The sequence below is a fragment of the Pleurodeles waltl genome, chromosome 3_1 (assembly GCF_031143425.1).
Source record: "Pleurodeles waltl isolate 20211129_DDA chromosome 3_1, aPleWal1.hap1.20221129, whole genome shotgun sequence".
NCBI classification, from domain to species: domain Eukaryota; kingdom Metazoa; phylum Chordata; class Amphibia; order Caudata; family Salamandridae; genus Pleurodeles; species Pleurodeles waltl.
Window position 1 is genome coordinate 478,814,173 of NC_090440.1, and position 19,606 is coordinate 478,833,778.

At 47.6% G+C, this 19,606-nt stretch overlaps 1 protein-coding gene across 1 annotated transcript in view; it reads left to right on the top strand.

The window, feature by feature from the left end:
• The window catches only part of ST8SIA2 (ST8 alpha-N-acetyl-neuraminide alpha-2,8-sialyltransferase 2), a 355,862-nt gene that overhangs the window by 181,571 nt on the left and 154,685 nt on the right, over window positions 1-19,606 (top strand). Inside the window, exon 3 of the mRNA XM_069222746.1 lies at window positions 17,621-17,746. Coding sequence (XP_069078847.1) covers window positions 17,621-17,746 — 126 coding nt within the window. The remainder of the gene's footprint in view (window positions 1-17,620; window positions 17,747-19,606) is intronic.

The window sequence follows — 19,606 nt, forward strand, 5'->3', positions numbered from 1 at the left end:
TCTTTAACGCACAACCCCCATTCTTCCCTGCGCCTCTGCTGCCCGGTTTGAGTCATTTATTTTGACGCAAACCAGGCCGCAGCACCGGCTAACGCCATTCCATAAATAAGGCACCCAGCTGGCACGTTGGAATGGTGTTAGCCGGCGGTAATCTTTTTGACTCAAATCTGCCCAAGCGCTGATTTGCGTCAATAAGTATAAATATGGGCCCTAGTTTGAATGCACCACGCTGTAGATGTCCATAAATACTCAATAATACCACATAGTCCTTCACAAACAATAGAAGGCATTGACATGCACTCAATCAGTGGATACACATTTTTACTACTGACATCAGTATTTGCAAACCTCACCAGTCACTGGTCAGGAACAGTAAGAAAGAAAACCACCCACAAACTATAGGTAGGTGAAGACAGATGCTACAAGTGCTGCGTTGATTATGATTTAGTTAAAAATATTTATAAGGCACTATGGCCTTTATGTATCAAAGAACTTTCCCAAAGATTCAGAGTCGGTAAATCGTTTGATATGCCAGGCCAAATATCACATACTGTATGTAGTGCTCCATACACACATGGAGACACAGCCAGATGGTATACACTTACAATGAGCTCAGCTTGGGTAAAGCACATGCCTCCATAATGCTACATTGATGTTAGTTGACTTTAGATAGAATAGTATGTTTTCAAACAAATCATTTGATCCACTTAAACATGCTTCAAAATAATCCCTAATGAAGCAACAAACCAAGCTCTATCCATGTATATGGAGCAGTCGACGATCCACTGTACACTTACACGGAGTTAGCAATGGATGGGGCCATGCCCCTTCATCACAACAATTTGGTGCCACATAGACTATGATGTACATCAAGGTAGTAAGCACTAGATCACACATGTATCACTGTTCATCTGACACATAACCTTTGCTTTTCACCTATATGGAACAACAAGTGACTTTCTATATACGAAATATAACATGGGCAAAGACTAGACTTCTGAATCTAGTGGCACCTAGACTATGTAGATCACAATCACATATTTGAAGACACTATGGTGGTCATTACAACCCTGGCGGTCGGTGTTAAAGCGGCGGTAAGACCGCCAACAGGCCGGCGGTAAAAATTTAGCAATTACGACATGGCGGAAACCGCCAACAAAGACAGCCACTTTAACACTCAGACCGCCACGGCGGTACAAACAAACAGTGCAGCGGTCACCGCCAACAGACAGATGGGACAAAGTACCACCCACAGTATCACAACCTACCAATCCGCCACCTTTTCCAGGTCGGATTCACCGCTGATAAAAACACGGCGGAAACAGGATTCCGAAGGGAAATCGCTCACCTCTACACACCCCACGAAGAACTAGGACACCATGGAGCTGGAACTCCAAAGTCTCCCTGCGATAGTCTTCCTGCTCCTCTACCAGGAGCATGAATGCCGGCGGCGAAGACCACAGTGAGTACTGCACCTACGACACAGGGGAGGCGGGAGGGAAAAAACAGGGACACGCAAAACACAACACCCTCACCCTCACCCACTACAACACACACACTAATACATATTGATACATCACAGTTACACCCCCAAGCCCCCCCGAAAGAATGCAAAGACAAAAGAATATGAGTGTAACCATTGTAATATACTAAAATCAAGTACGCAAAAATATATATATACACCATTAACAAAATATACACCAAGCATAGTAGTCCAGGTAGTGCTCCAATTAAGTCCGTGGAACACTGGGCCCACACGGTATGGGCGAGGCCCACACAAGATCCCCGACCATTACGGAGAGAACACTGCAGGGGCATCAGAGAGCAAGAAAACAGGCACCTCAGGGGGAGGGAAAGGGGGGGCACCTCAGCCGGTTGAGTGCACGACGCCAAATCCACAAGAGGGCCACATGCTCACTGTCACATCCTGGGGAGTGCAAAGCCACAGTCTCTCCAGTCACTACAGTGGGTGGTTTGCCCACTGCTTTATCCTGGGGAGTGCAAAGCCACAGTCTCTCAAGCCTCTACAGTGGGTGGGTTGCCCACTGTTCAATCCTGGGGAGTGCAAAGCCACAGTTTCTCAAGTCTCTACAGTGGGAGGGTTGCCCACTGTTCAATCCTGGGGAGAGCAAAGCCACAGTCTCTCAAGTGGATAACAGTTTCCACTGGTTCTGGAGGGGGCATTGTACCCAGAGTGATTCATCCTGCTAAGGACAGTGGTAGTGGATGTATCTCTCCACTGGTTCTGGAGGGGGCTTTGTGCCCAGAGTGCTTCATCCTGCTAAGGACAGAGGTAGTGGATGGATCTCTCCACTGGTTCTGGAGGGGGCTTTGTGCCCAGAGTGCTTCATCCTGCTAAGGACAGAGGTAGTGGATGTATCTCTCCACTGGTTCTGGAGGGGGCATGGTGCCCAGAGTGCCTCATTCTGCCCGAGACGGCGGTGCCCTGTTCAGCGTTGCTTGGGACGGCGGTGCCCTGTTCAGTGTTGCTTGAGACGGCGGTGCCCTGTTCAGCGTTGCTTGAGACGGCGGTGCCCTGTTCGGCGGTGCTTGAGATGGCGGTGCCCTGTTCAGCAGTGCTTGAAACGGCGATGCCCTGTTCAGAGGTGCTTGGAGCGGCGGGCTCCTTTGCAGTGACTCAGCTGCTGGCGGTCCTTCATGGCCCAGCGGGGCTTGTGCTGGTGGTCCTCTCTGTCCCAGCGGGGCTTGTGCTGGCGGTCCTTCATGGCCCAGTGGGGCTTGTGCTGGCGGTCCTTCATGGCCCAGCGGGGCTTGTGCTGGCGGTCCTCTCTGTCCCAGCGGGGCTTGTGCTGGCGATCCTCTCTAGCCCAGCGGGGCTTGTGGTGGCGGTCCTCTCTAGCCCAGCGGGGATGACGTCTGTGGCCTCCTGGGCAGCGGGGATGATGACGGTGGCCTCCTGGGCAGCTGGGCTGGTGCTGACGGTGGCCTCCTGGACATCAGGGCTGGTGCTGACGGTGGCCTCCTGGGCAGCGGGGATGATACCGGTCTTCTCTGCCGTGCTGCTCTTCCCAGACTTGCCGAGTTTCTTGTGCCCCTTCCCCACCTTGGAAGGTGTCGCAGCTGACTCCACACTCCCACCTGTAGCCCTGGGAGCAGCTTTGGTGGCTGGAGTCTACCCCCTTTCCCGCCGGGCAACTGGCCAACTTCTGATGCTTGACAGGTGGGGGACTGTCTGTGCTGTGGCTCCGTGCCACACTGGCTGCCCTGGTGGCCGGTGCACTCCAGATTCTGTTGACTACACGCACCACTGGTCCCGGAGATGTTGTGGCTGAGGTGCTAGTTCGGGACCTAGGAGTCGGACGGGGTGAGGGAGGTGTGGGAAAGAGTTCAAGGTTGGACAGGAAAAGTTTTTGGGAGACACTGGGATGGGTAGCTGGAGGGGGTTTGGGAGTGGAGGAAGAGGTTGTGGATGTAGGAGGTGTTCGTTTGCTGACTTTGGGTGAAGGTGCATGGGCTGGAGGCTGTCGTGAGGTGGATGTCTGTCGGGTGGGTGTGTGCCTGCGTTTGTGTATCTTGGGAGGGGGCGTCACAGACACACTGGGAGAGGACACAGGGGACGTGTGAATGGTAGTGGGGGTGGTGACTGCACGTGAGAGGGTGTGGTGGTGTGTGTGCTGGTGATGGCAGTAGTGGCTGTAGAGGTAGTGCATGCAGGTGTGAGTGGAGACGAGACTGGGAGGGAGGAGGATGACGAGGAAGAGGGGGACACAGTGGAGGGAGTGGATGTTGGTGTGTATGCATGTGTGTGATGCTTGCATGAGTGCCTGTGGGATGTGTGGTGCTTATGTTTGCCTGAGCTTCCCTTGTGTGTTGACGTGTGTGCATGCTGGTCTAGAGGTGTGCTTGGGATAGGCTGGGGTACAGGGGATTGTGTCTGGGTGGAGGAAGTTGGAGGGGGGAGGCTAGAGACAGGGACAATGGCTGCCATCAGTGCGGAGGCCAGAGTCTGAAAAGCTCGCTGAAGGGCCGCCTGGCCAGAATGAATGCCGTCCAGTAATGCATTTGTTTGTTGCAACTGCATTTCTACACCCTCGATGGCATTCAAAATGGTAGACTGCCCAACAGTGAGGGACCTGAGGAGGTCAATGGCCTCCTCACTGAGGGCAGCAGGGGTGACTGGGGCAGGGCCTGAGGTGCCTGGGTCGAAGGTGATGCCCAACCTCCCGGGTGAGCGGGCACGGGGCAAAGGCTGAGGGGCTGCTGGGAGGGCGGTGCTGGAAGAGGGGGTGGCGGCTGTACCTGTTGATGGGGGGGCACAGATGTTGCCGCCACCACAAGAGAGCTCCCATCAGAGGACGAGTCCGTGTCACTGGTCTCAGCTCCTGTCCCTGCCGGGGAGCTCCCCTCGCCCACCGTCCCACTGTTGAAGTCCGATTCCGTAGTGTGGCCCTCCATGGCCATGTGGGATGCAGCCCCCTCGTGCTCCTCCGCCTGATGATGCTAATGCACACAAGAACAGGGAGACCACAAAAAGGGGGACGACGACAGAAGAAAGACATGTTGAGTGCATGCATTACCGCTACCGTTGGCGGACACGACAGACACAGAATCCCCCTGCACTACGCTGCGCTCTTGGGCTCCACTGTCCAATTCCTAGGAAATGGCCTACTAGGCTATGGATGACATCTGCACACATGGATGACACAGGGGCATGACTAGGTGTACTTGGCACTCTACAGAGGTGGGGTGGGGTGCCACATGGACTGCCTTACAGAGGGACCTTGCCTACGGAACTCGCCCTGGCCTAGGGAAACCCACAGCCCACCTCTCGCACCCAGAACCCTCCACTGCGCGCAAAATCAGCAGATTGAGAGTGTACTCACCCCATTGTGGCTGCTGTGATGCCCTCAAGCGCCCATCCAACTCCGGGTACGCCACCAGTGTACTTACCTGTTTGTCTGGAGGACTGTAGAGTAGCGTGTACTGGGGGAGGACCCCATCCACGAGTTTCTCCAACTCCTCCGATGTGAAGGCAGGGGCCCTTTCCCCAGACACTTGAGCCATTGTCTCTTCCAGACCGAGGTCACAGCAGCACTTGCAGTGTAGGTCCTCTCCTGATTGAAGTGATAGAAAATGGCGGTCACGTCTGCTGCGGTGCGTACCGTCACCGCCGGCGTACATCGTCATTGGCTCCTGGGACCCATAGGGTACAATGTTAACCAATGCCGCATTGCGCCGTGGTCTTCGACCGCCTACCGCGACGGTGTACAAGGCCAGCGTAGTTACCTCACATCCTATTGTCCCACTTTAGAGGTCAGGCAGCCGCCATTTCAGGGGCCCACATGGCTTCATTTTCAACTGCGTCACATATACCTAGGCCTAGACTCAACACACATACAGGCCACTTTTTAGATTATGATTGGTGTTCTGTGTAAGCTGTGGGTACGTACCCCTGAGTTGGTTGACTCTGTGCTCGCTGTTGTCCTTCATAGGCACCGTCCGCTGGGACATGTGAGGGGATGGCAGCATCCTCCGGTGGAGCGACTGTTGGTGGACCTGTCGACAATGGAGGAAAGACATGTGATCATTACATACAGGCTTGACCGTGCCACAATCCAGGAACTGTGTACCCAGTTGGAGCCAGACCTGATGTCAGCTATCCGCCATCCCACAGGAACCCCCCCCTCAAGTGCTGTCAGTGCTCCATTTCCTTGCAAGTGGGTCATTTCAGACAACAGTGGCCATAGCATCAGGGATGTCCCAGCCTATGTTTTCCAATGTGTTGTCCAGAGTGTTGTCTGCCCTGCTGAAACACATGCGGAGCTACATCGTTTTCCCTCGGTGGAGGATTTGCCTACAGTGAAAGGTGATTTCTATCTCATGGGGCATATCCCCAACATCCATTGATGGGACACATGTGGCTTTGGTACCCTCCCACAGGAGTGTACAGGTGTACAGAAACCGGAAGAGTTATCATTCGATGAATGTACAAATGGTATGTTTGGCCGACCAGTACATCTCCTATGTGAATGCCAAGTTTCCTGGCTCAGTGCATGACGCCTACAGCCTGTGGAATAGCAGCATCCCTTATGTGATGGGTCAACTCCAGAGGCACCGTGTGCTATTAGGTGAGCACCTGGAAGCAAGACAGTGGGAATGGTTGTCTGGGGTTATCCCTACAGGTTAGTGTGTGTCTAACAGTTGTTCCTCGCCATTTGCAGGTGACTCTGGTTACCCCAACCTGTCATGGCTACTGACCCCAGTGAGGAATCCCAGGACAAGGGCAGAGGAACGCTACAATGAGGCCCATGGGCGAACTAGGAGGGTGATCGAGCGGACCTTCGGCCTCCTGAAGGCCAGGTTCCGGTGCCTCCATATGACAGGTGGATCCCTATTCTACACACCAAAGAAGGTTTGCCAGATCATCGTGGCCTGCTGTATGCTTCACAACTTGGCTTTGCGATGACAGGTGCCTTTTCTGCAGGAGGATGGTCCAGATGGCAGTGTTGTTGAAGCTGTGGAGCATGTGGACAGTGAAGACGAGGAAGCAGAAGAAGAAGACATGGACAACAGGGACTCAGTGATCCAGCAATATTTCCAGTGAAACACAGGTAAGAATACAAACCTGCCTTCTACATGTACTCAAACACTACTTCCTCTCTACTGTTTGTCGTTTTCACCCAGTGTATGGGCACTGAGTTGTCACTTTCCCTTACGATTTCACAGATGTGGGTCCTACAGTGTGACATCTGCTTTGTTTCCTCATGGACTAGAGCTGTGTGACATAGGTATGTTGACATAACATTTGAAAGAGCATTTTGACACTGTAATTGCTAATACACTATTTCGAAATCACAGACTGACTCCAGATTGTTAGTGCTCAAAATTGGACGGAGTAGCAAAATGGTGAGGGGTGATGGCGGAGGAATGTCGTGATAGTATGGGCGTATTTCTGTTGGTGTGACACTGGAGGTTTTGTTTTCGCCAGTTTATCACTGACCTTTGGTGTGGCGGACTTGTGTGGGTGTCTGTGGCGGTTTTCCGCGGGCGCAGCGGTGTGTTGGCGGTCTTCTGCACGGCGGTATGCGGCTTTTACTGCCAATGTTGTAATGACCGCCTATATCCCTAACGAGGTGCTGTACACTTACATGGTGCCCACCACAAGCTGCAAGTCAGAAATGTGATGTTGGCAAACTTATGATATCAGTCACTATACAACACCTGAGGTACTTTTTACACTTTCATTAATTAAAAAACCACAGCACCTAACAACCATAAGCAGAATGACATGTCTGAAGCTTATTCCCTGCTGATGCCAAAAGTGTGTGCTACTTGGAATATGATATTTGATACAATGACTGAAAAACATACCACAGATTTGTAACAAGTTATATTGGGTTTGAAACCAAACATAAGCAGATGTTCATGAACATATGACAATATACATCCCTAACGTCAGTATGCAGAGAGCCACACTTTGCTGTGCCCAACTGAAACATCTTCCACTTATGTGTATGACCCACAAGTCGCGTTGTGTCACTAAAACCTAACCATGTGCCTGGGAACATAGCACACCCCAATAGGCTGCATTGGTTTTCAAACCATCTAACACACGTAGTGCACTCTGGGTATTGTGTTACAAGAGGGAGATATCAATAGGTATTCAGGGACGTATATATTTAAATATGATGTTTGCAAACATCAAAACTGCCCAGAAAAAGTGGCCTACACTTCCTTCTTACTAAACCAACATGTTCTATTAGCAACTTCACATCTATTTTTAATACTACATCAGCCCCAAGGTACATTTACTACAACCTCCTAACACCAACTGATGTCACCCACAACCACCTCCTCTCCATCTTCAATAGCTCACCAACCAGGACACCACAGCCACCATGACTCATCGCCAAGAAACCCTCAGCCGACCCGAGCAAACTCAAAAACTACCACCCCATCTTGTTGCTCCCATTTCACGCCAAAGTCCTGGAGAAGGCCAACTCACCGAACACTTGGAGAGAAACAATCTGCTGGACACCTCCTAGTACAGTAATGTGCCAACCACAGTACCACAAACGCCCTGATCACTGTCACCGATAACATCAGAACCCTCCTTGACCGGGAAAAAACAGAAGCCCTGATCCTTCTCAACCTCTCAGCAGTGTTTGTCACCATATCCCACTACACTCTTATCAAGAGACTCCACCACATCGGGATCCAGGAAGACACCCTCAAATGAATCACATCTTTCCTCACAGGACAAACCCAGATAATCTGCCTACCACCCTTCAACTTGGAACCCAAGAAGCGCACCATGTGCGGCATCCCTCAAAGGTCATCACTCTGTCCAACACTTACATGATGCTCCTAGCCAACATTGTTAGAACCCATGAGCTCAATATGATATCCTACTCGGATGTCACTTAGCTCATCCTCTTGCTCTCAGAAGACCCTTCCATCACCAGGACTAACGTCCACAATTGCATGATGGGTTTTGCCAACTGGATGAAGACCAACTCCCTGCAGCTCAAAACAGACAAGACAGAAGTACTGATATTTGGGAACAACATCTTTCCATGGAACAACACCTGGTGACCCTCCAAACTTGGACCCACATCTACACTGAGATACCGTCCCTACAACTTTGGCCTCATCCTAGACAACAAACTCACCATGAAATACCAGATTAACTCAGTCTCCTTCACCTGCTTCCAAACCCTCTGCATGCTCCAAAAGATCTCCAGGTGGCTCTCTGTCAACACCAGAAAATCTGTCAATCAAGCCCTAGCTACCAGCTGGCTAGACTACTCCAAAACTATTTACGCAGGAATCACCACACAACTCCTCAAGAGACGCAGCCACAAGAAAGATCCTCGGCCTCCCGAAAGGGACTCACATCACCCCCACCTCAGGAACCTCCACTGGCTAACCATCCAGAAAAGATGCTACTTCGAAATACTGGCACACATCCTACAAGGCCCTTCATGACGAAGGACCAGCATACATCACCACTGCCTAAACTTCCATCAACTTGCCCGACCCCTGCTCTCCACCCGCCTCGTACACACTCCCTGCATCCACCAAAGCTACTGCAGAAATTCCAAAAGGGACTCAAAACATGACTTTTTGACTGAGCCGAGTAAGAACCCAGTGCCTGGATACCCTCTCAGATGATTAGCCCAGCTCTATAAATCCGAGTTGATTGAATGATTGAAAAACTAAAATGATTCTGTAGTTTAGATTCATTGGATTTCAAACAACCCAAAACCTAAAAGGTCAGGGAATTACTCCCCATATTCACATTAACCCTCCTAACATTATGTCACACATGCTTTTTAGCGCTTGAGGGGCTGAGGGAACATCAGCTCATTCAACCACTGAAACAGCCCTGAGCAAGCACAGACAATTTCCACATATGATTTACGGCTGCGAGAAATAATGCTTCTTGATACTGTGGCAGACCTTAAAGTATTTGTATATTTCATATGGCCTTTTAGACAGCGTATACCTTTTTTCTGTGAACTGAATCGTTTGATTCCATTAAAAAAATAAAATGTTGCTCCCCACTGCCCCCGACCTCATCTATCTTAGTCGTCCAAACTCTCCTGGAGAGGGTTGCATTTGCTCAGGGTGCTTGGCTCTCTCTATTCAGTATGCAGCTGCCATTGAAACATTTCCTTGGGCTTCTTGCAGCTCCCTGTGTTCATCAGAGTTATTGTTATTAACAAGCACCTGATCCCCCTGTGTGAGAATAGGCTTTGTAAACTGCGGATTTAAAGGCAGTTTTGTGCAAGTAAAGTAGAGCATGCCCGATGTCAGAAGCATAGAGCAAAAGGAAATTTCAGCTACATTAATGGCAGAGTCACATTAGTTATATGTTTTGAAGGCAAGATTGGGAAACAGTCATATCAGATTGTTGCTCTGTAGATATAAAGTACAAAAAAAGAGCCTGACGTCTTAAGAGATTCTCCATACTTTAGATAGGACTGATGGTCTTGCCATGATATGTACAACTTTTGTTCTTAAAATGTGCCCCTGTTTTTGTATTGAAACAATATTGGCTATTAACATGGCGGCATTTCTGAAGAATAATCTTCATATGAAAAGTGAACATTTTAAAATGCTGATACTATCTTTTCACGAATTGCCATTGTGTTTCAAAATGTCACTGTATGAATAGCCCAGGCAGTGGACTAGTATGTCATCAAACATGCAAAAATTCAAACCTATTCCCTCTCCCCATTCTTTTACACTATACTGCCATAAAACATTGAAAAACCATAGTGATAAAGGTATAGTGAGAATCTGCGTGACTTAATGACCTACTATTGGAGCAAAGCGCGTGTAACTTTCCACCCTTCCCTCCACAGTTGACATCGGACGGCGTAAAATGATCTACTTCCCTCACATCTCAGAGTCTAAAACATTCCCTCGCCTCCTCTAAGCCAGAAGATAGTCTCTGTCCCTTCCACACTCATATGGTGACCACCGCATCTGCTTATTATTCGTCTGCTTGCCGCTTACAGAAAAAAAACTATTGGCTCCTCCTATTTACTATCACCTAGGGACTGAGAGTACTTGTACACTGAGTAACATGACACGTACTAGGAGGTAGGTGACCACAAATTGAGGCCAAGAAGGAGAATTACAATCCTTTTTTTTTTTTTTTTTAAATTAAGACATTAAGGCCCATATTTATGGAAAAGTGGTGCAGTGCGGCAAGTCAGTTTGCTGCACTACGCTGAGTCACTTGGAAAGGGCATGGCTGCTCCATATTTAAGGCATACGGCACATTCCTGTCTCTTTCCTCTGCACTAGCACACAATGCGCTGCCTAGCAGCAACACAGGCACCCTTGCATCATGGTGCAAGGGAGCCTACGTTGCATGCAGAATTGTTTATGTGCAGGAAGCGGCACCTTCCAGCACAAATACAATCCTGGGAGGCATATTCCTCTTTGTATGTGTGCTGCAAAATGCAGCGCACATAGAAAGAGGAAGAAACTAGGAGAAATAAATATATTTCTCCTTGTTTCACCTCTGCTGGGGAGTTGTAAGGTTTTGGTGCTTTACCAAGTTTACAATTTCTTGTACATCTGGGAATGCGCCACAATCCTTGGGAGGTGCGTGGGAACACCCATGCAACACTCATGGAACGCCTTCCCATGTCAGATTAAAGTAATACAGTTATTTGCACTGCATTGCCTTACTCTATATATTTTTGGAGCCACTCAGAGCCACGCAAAGTGGCTTTGCTTAGCTTCAAAAACGTGACTTAAGGTTTGTGTCATGCATGTACCACGTTGTGTGGTGCAAGCATGACATAAATTGCCCATAAATATGCCCCTAAATTGGGTATCTCCAGCATAAGCAGAGAAGGTCTTGCTTTTATAGGTAAAATGCACTGTATGGAGTGACTGAAAAGAAGCAAACTAATATAATCCAAGAAGTGGACTCAAAAATGTTGTCACATTCAAAAATGAGGCAACAAAATATGTATGAAAATGTTGTGTGATAACAAAACCCATGTAAGTCTTGCTTCCTTTAGGCAACTACAGGCATTAACCTCTTAGCTGCTGTGCTTCCCCCCCCCCCCAGTGCTGAGCCCTTTTTTGGCTATTTGGGGTAGTTCGCGCTGAGGCCTTCATAACTTTTTGTCCACATACGCTATCCACGCCAAATTTGCGTCCTTTTTTTCCAACATCCTAGGGATTCTAACGGTACCCAGAGTTTGTGGTTTCCCCTGGAGGAGACCAAGAAATTAGCAAAAATACAGTGAAAATTTCGTTTTTTTTAAAAAAATGGAAAAAAGGGCTGCCGAAGAAGGCTTGTGGTTTTTTTCCTGAAAATGGCATCAACATAGGGTTTCTGGTGCTAAAATCACCATCTTCCCACCTTTCAGGAACGGGCAGACTTGAATCAGAAAACCACATTTTTCTACACAATTTTGGCATTTTACTGGGACATACCCCATTTTTAAAAATTTTGGTGCTTTCAGCCTCCTTCCAGTTAGTGGCAGGAATGGGTGTGAAACCAATGCTGGATCCCGGAAAGCTAAACATTTCTGAAAAGTAGACAAAATTCTGAATTCAGCAAGGGGTCATTTGTGTAGATTCTACAAGGTTTTCCTACAGAAAATAACAGCTGAAATAAAAAAATATTGAAAGTGAGCTGAAAAAAACAGCAATTTTTCTCCATGTTTTACTCTGTAACTTTTTCCTGCAATGTCAGATTTTTTAAAGCAATATACCGTTACGTGTGCTGGACTCTTCCGGTTGCGAGGATATATAGGGCTTGTAGGTTCATCAAGATACCTAGGTACCCAGAGCCAATAAATGAGGTGCACCTTGCAATGGGTTTTCATTCTATACTGGGTATACAGCAATTCATTTGCTGAAATATAAAGAGTGAAAAATAGGTATCAAGATAACCTTTGTATTTCCAAAATGGGCATAAGATAAGGTGTTGAGAAGCAGTGGTTATTTGCACATCTCTGAATTCTGGGGTGCCCATACTAGCATGTGAATTACAGGCCATTTCTCAAATAGACGTCTTTTTTACACACTGTCTTACATTTGGAAGCAAAAAATTTAGAGAAAGAAAAGGGGCAATAACACTTGTTTTGCTATTCTGTGTTCCCCCAAGTCTCCCGATAAAAATGGTACCTCACTTGCGTGGATAAGCCTAATGCTCGCGACAGGAAACCCTACATGGACACATCACATTTTTACATTGAAATCTGATGTGTTTTTTGCAAAGTGCCTAGGTGTAGATTTTGGCCTCTAGCTCAGCCGGCACCTAGGGAAACCGAGCAAACCTTGGCATTTTTTAAAACTAGACACCTAGGGGAATCCAAGATGGGGTGACTTGTGGGGCTCTGACCAGGTTCTGTTACCCAGAATCATTTGCAAACCTCAAAATTTGGCTAAAAAACCACATTTTCCTCACATTTCGGTGACAGAAAGTTCTGGAATCTGAGAGGAGCCACAAATTTCCTTCCACCCAGCGTTTCCCCAAGTCTCCCGATAAAATTGATACCTCACTTGTGTGGGTAGGCCTAGCGCCCGCGACAGGAAATGCCCCAAAACACGTGGACACATCCCATTTTTTGACAGAAAATAGAGGTGTTTTTTGGAAAGTGCCTACCTGTAGATTTTGGCCTCTACCTCAGCCGGCACCTAGGGAAACCTACCAAACCTGTGCATTTTTTTAAACTAGAGACCTAGGGGAATCCAAGATGGGGTGACTTGTGGGGCTCTGACCAGGTTCTGTTACCCAGAATCATTTGCAAACCTCAAGATTTGGCTAAAAAAACACATTTTCCTCACATTTCGGTGACAGAAAGTTCTGGAATCTGAGAGGAGCCACAAATTTCCTTCCACCCAGAGTTACCCCAAGTCTCCCGATAAAATTGATACCTCACTTGTGTGGGTAGGCCTAGCACCTGCGACAGGAAATGCCCCAAAACATAACGTGGACACATCCCATTTTTTGACAGAAAACAGAGGTGTTTTTTGCAAAGTGCCTACCTGTAGATGTTGGCCTCTACCTCAGCCGGCACATAGGGAAACCTACCAAACCTGTGCATTTTTTAAAACTAGAGACCTAGGGTAATCCAAGATGGGGTGACTTGTGGGGCTCTGACCAGGTTCTGTTACCCAGAATCATTTGCAAACCTCACGATTTGGATAAAAAAACACATTTTCCTCACATTTCGGTGACAGAAAGTTCTGGAATCTGAGAGGAGCCACAAATTTCCTTCCATCCAGAGTTCCCCCAAGTCTCCCGATAAAATTGATACCTCACTTGTGTGGGTAGGCCTAGCGCCTGCGACAGGAAATGCCCCAAAACACAACGTGGACACTTCCCATTTTTTGACAGAAAACAGAGGTGTTTTTTACAAAGTGCCTACCTGTAGATTTTGACCTCTAGCTCAGCCGGCACCTAGGGAAACCTACCAAACCTGTGCATTTTCGAAAACTAGAGACCTATGGGAATCCAATATGGGATGACTTGTGGGGCTCTGATCAGGTTCTGTTACCCAGAATCCTTTGCAAACCTCAAAATGTGGCTAAAAAACACTTTTTCCTCACATTTCGGTGACAGAAAGTTCTGGAATCTGAGAGGAGCCACAAATTTCCTTCCACCCAGCTTTACCCCAAGTCTCCCGATAAAAATGGTACCTCACTTGTGTGGGTAGGCCTGGTGCCCGCGACAGGAATAGATCACACAACGGTCAATGTTGGGCCTTACATGAGGCAGCTGTTGACCATGGGGTGATCCATTCCTGACGCAGGCACTAGGTGTAGGCACTCAAGTGGGGTAGTGTTTTTATCAGGACAGGTGAGGAATCACTGGGTGGTAGGAATATTGTGGGTCCCAGCATATTCCTGTAGTTTGTGTGACAGAAATGCGAGAAAAATAAACTTTTTATTAAACATTTCAGCTTTGCAGGGTATTCTAGGTAAGAAAACTTTGGGGAATCCACACAAGTCACACCTCTGTGGACTCCCCCGAATGTCTAGTTTCCAGAAATGTTTGGGTTTACTGTGTTTCTCTATATGGCCGCCAAACCCAGGACCAAAAACACAGGTGCCTGCCTTACAAAACCAGTTTGTTTTGTGATAGATAATTTTGATGTCTCCACAATACGATTTGGGTGGTGGAATTTGGGGCTGAACTAAATTGGGGAGCTCCCAAGAGAGCACTTTTTCTCTCTGCTTGCCGCCGCATTCACCTGCTCTCTGGGTTGGGCTAACCCACTATTACCCCGTTGCACAGACTGTGCTTGCGAAGGGACAGCAGGACTGTCCTCATCACCTCCCTCATAATTTACTGGAAGAGGAGTTATCGAATGGGACTCCTTCGACTGACAAATCACTCCCAGAGTCTGCGCCATTGTCCTATCCCTCAGATGCTGTCTCAGTATCTGATGTCTCAGTCTCTGATCCTATGTCAGAGCTGTCCTCTATAACCCAAGTGACGGCAGCAGTCATCCATCAAGATGCCATCTCTGCTATTGGCTAAACTGTTGCTCTAAAACACTAGCCTACGTAGACAGTAACAAAACAGATGGTGTGTGTGAGATACGTGCAACAGTAGAGCCCACCTTACCTGCGCTTCTTCCCTCAATCAGCACGTTCTTTCAAGACACTCAAAAAACACCTTGTCACATACCATTCGTCACAATCATTATTGGTGCTCCCACTCCCTCCTCCTCGGATTCCCTCATTACCACCCAGCAAAAGTGCCCTTCATCTCTCCATAGCCGCCCTCCACCCCGCACATACATTTCATTTGTATTATAGCGCGGGTAATGGCTGACTTTACTAATGTACTCAGCTATTTACATAATATACAGATTTGCTCTTTGCAGTAGGCATATAAACCTTCTGCGCTTCTTTATGGCACTAAAACTGCCACTAGACAAAAGTCTGACACTTTTGTTGCAGAAACATAATCACAATACTTACTTGACTTTTTTATTGCTGCCTAAAAGCTACAGTTGAAATGCGTCAGTTGAAGTATGTGCATTGCTTTGAAGACGCAAGCTGCAACTGCAAGACAACTGGTGGCAAATATATATATTTAGGCCCCCAAGGAAACCATACAACTACAAAAAAAAAAAAATATATATATATATATATATATATATATATAGATATATCTATCTACATGGACATATCTATAGAGAGATCTATATATATATATATAGATCACTTATATGTGGGTCTGGTTTTCCTGGGGGCCGATCGCAGCCCCCAGGGAAACCACACCTGTACTGACAAAAGTGATATATATATATATCTACATAGATCTATATCTATAGATAGATCTATATATATATATATATATATATATATAGATCTATCTATAGATATATCCATGTAGATAGATACATCTACATAGATATATCTATATATATATAGATCTATTTATTTATTTTATTTATTTATATATATATATATATATATATATATATATATAGATCTATATTTTTTTTTAGTAGTTGTATGGTTTCCTTGGGGGCCAAAATGGCCCCCAGGGAAAACCTGAAACTAAAAATAATATTGCCCCCACAGGGGGCCGCCTTGCCCACGGGCGACCCCCTGTCCATTTCTTTTTTTTTTTTTTTTTTTTTTTTTTTTTTAATAACATTTTGCTCCTGGGGGGGCACGATCGCGAGCTATCGCGCCCCCCACCATGGTACACCTACCTTTTTAAAAATATGCCCCCGTTTTCCAAGGGGGCCGACCCCCCCAAGTGAAATCCCTGGTGTCTAGTGGTGTTTCCTGGCCGCCGATCGCAGCTGTGCTGCGATCGGGGGCCAGGAAACACTTTCAGGAAGGCCTAGTAAGAAAGGGGAGAGTCTCCCCTTTCTTACGAGGCCTTCCCGAATGCGGGGAAGGCCGGCCACTTCCTGCTCCGATGGGGAAATCCACAAAGTGTCACAAAGGGGCGGGTGGGGGGCAGGGGCCGACACGGAAAAGCTTCTGTGTCCCCCGGGGTTTAAAAAAAACAAAAAACCTCGGGTGCGACGCACCTGAGGATTTATTAACCCCCTCCCTGGTGTCGGCCACTGGTCGTGACCCGCACCAGGGAGGTAGTGCAGGCGTCGGCCAGTGGCCGACGCCCACACCCAAAGGGTTAAGAGGGAAATTTCTAGCGTTGACCTTATATAATTCACAGTGTTTGTAATGAGACATAAACAATTGTATGTGTTTGGAAACATTTTCAATATACTTTGTGTATTATATTTCATGAAACCCAGGCAATCTTCCTTATTGCAAGATTTCTAAAAAGAATTGTTAAGCTTTTTGACACTGGAAATATCACATATGATATAATAACCTGCCTATTAAGAACAAAAAGAATAGTCCAAACCGAAGAATATCTAGACATCACACAGGGTTGTTACTACATGCCTGCAAAGTATCAAAATAATATCCAAAAGTCAAAGGAATGTGGCACTGTTTACTGGATTAGTCACATTAATTGGACTATGTATGATGTTCTAGAGAGCCCAGAGAGCCCTTCTTCACAGTCTCTGAAGTCTGGGTAATGTGCAGCCATGTAGGACTGTCTCACTTGCATAAACTAGCTGGGTATGAAACTGCCGACCCCACTGCCCTCTAGCTGCCACCCCGGCTTCTTACAGCAGGATAATAGTTTCCATAAAATTCAACTAATCTCCAGACCACCATGTTACCTTTATGGCATGTTCTTGAAGCAAAATTATATTAAGACCACAATCAAACATTTAGAGATTCCATTTAAATGGCTACCGTTTTTGTATCATAAAATAAAAATTCAGTCACCCATCTATGATGAAACGATGATACATTTAACTTTGATTTTGCAGCATCACAATTGTGTCCAAAGCAAGGAAGGGATGTATATCAGGCTAAATACCATACACAGTCCCCTCTGGCATTCAAATGGAATCTTTTCTTTTCGCAGGGTATAAGAGTTCTGTACGTGTATGACAGGAAAGGTGTATGTACATCGAGATTATCTATTGTAGAACAAATGATGCAGACAAAGTAGCAGCTGCAATTTAAGCTTTTCATAGGAAGTGAAATGTGTTTGCCATGCAAAATTAAAACCATGAGATATATGTTTCGGGTGACAATGGATCACGTACATTGCTTCTCATTTCAGAGCTGAACAAGTCATCAATGACACCTTGTCTCCAGCTGCTGTTGACAGAAGCAATGAAAGCATGAAGTACAACATAAAAACAGACTCAAAGTGGCGACACAACCAAACACTCGCCTTAGAGATCAGGTAACAATCATTTCCATAAGGCGTATGTTTAAGACCACCCTGTCTTTTCAGTTGCAAGCCTTTAAGTTGTAGCAAATATCACTAAACATATTATTGAGCATATATTTGTTTTTAATGTTGCCTCCAAAGAAGCTCCTAATCCTTTTCCAACAGTTGAAGAATATTTTTAGAATTATTTAACTTTTTGTTCTAAATTAGGTTTCCAGAAGGATAGTGTGTACGTGTGTGTGTGTGAGTGTGTGTATGCTTGTGTGTGTTTGTATGTGTGTGTATGGTGCAGCTAAACCCTCCTCTCGAGCCCTATCAACCGTATGAGACCTAGTAAATATTCAATAGTGCCCTTTTACTACAGAAGTTGTATTTCTACTAATAAGATCTGGATTTTCCATAATTCTTCCATGTTTGTTGCAGCAGCAGGTCCTCGCCAGCTCCCACCGTACAGTCTTTTGCCCAGCTTGACCTCTGAAACCTTCTGCTGCCGAGTTCTCCTTGTTGTCTCCTTCTTTTCCCCTCTGCTCTGCTCGTTTTCTGCACCTTTTCCTCCTCTTTTCAGCTCATTCTTTGCACCTTTCCCTACTCTTCTCTGCTCATTCTCTGCATTTTTTCCTCTTTTGTTCGAATTTTCTGCACATTTTCCTCCTATTTTCTGCTTGTTTGTGCCCTGCTTTTGCCTTTTCTGCTCCTTCTCCTCTCTTCTCCAGTTCCCTCCTCCTGCAAATTCCCACCTCCCGCCACCCAGCGCCCCGCTCTCCCCCCAGGACTTACTTAGTGAAGGCTGCAGGGTGACCCCATTGAGCAGGTCCTATTCCCAACTCCCCCATGACAGTCTCCTGTCCAGCGTGACCTCTGCCACCTTCTGCTGCCCAGTTCTGCACCGGCACAGGTGGGGGGAGCCTTAAAGAGACAGAGGCCTGCTTTACAAAAATAATTGCAGTGGAGTGGCCTTGGTCACAGACCCTCACACGGAGATGCAAGATTTCCATTTGATGTGTGTATGAAGACGTGTCCCAATGTTATACCCCCTTAGACCACCCGCCCGCTTCAGGGAAGATGAGGAGGTCGCAGCTAGGACACTTAGGGGGTCATTCTGACTTTCCCGCTGGGCCGGCAGGCGATCTCCAAAAGATCGCCCGCCGGCCCAGCGGGAAAGCCCCTGCAAAGAGGAAGCCGGCTCCGAATGGAGCCGGCGGATTTGCAGGGGTGCGACGGGTGCAGTGGCACCCGTCGCGATTTTCACTGTCTGTAAAGCAGACACTAAAAATCTTTGTGGGGCCCTGTTAGGGGGCCCCTGCACTGCCCATGCCAGTGGCATGGGCAGTTCAGGGGCCCCCAGGGGCCCCACGACACCCGTTCCCGCCAGCCTGGTTCTGGCGGTGTAAACCGCCAGAAACAGGCTGGCGGGAAGGGGGTCGGAATCCCTTGCAGCGCCGCCATGGAGGATTCCCTGGGCCAGGGGTAAACCGGCGGGAAACCGCCGGTTCCCCTTTTCTGACAGCCGCGGTCAGAATGGCCCGGGAAGCACCGCCAGCCTGTTGGCGGTGCTTCCTCTGCCCTCCACCCTGGCGGTTTCAAACCGCCAGGGTCGGAATGAGGGCCTTAGTGTGTCCGTAAGACTGTTGAAGAGAGCTCACAAGGAACGACATTGGACAAGGATGGTGAGGTGAGGAGCTACTAAAGAAGGCGTGGGAACTCCTAGCAAGGCAATGCAGAAGTGGAGGCAGCAGGAACTAGAGCACAGCGCCAGGCCAAGAAAAGGAGGAGAACAGCAAGCAAAAGGGAACAACCAAGTATGGAAAACAGAGTCCCCTGGTGAAGGTGCTGGGCACAGGGTGGTTGTGGCCAGATCGACACCCCCTGGCA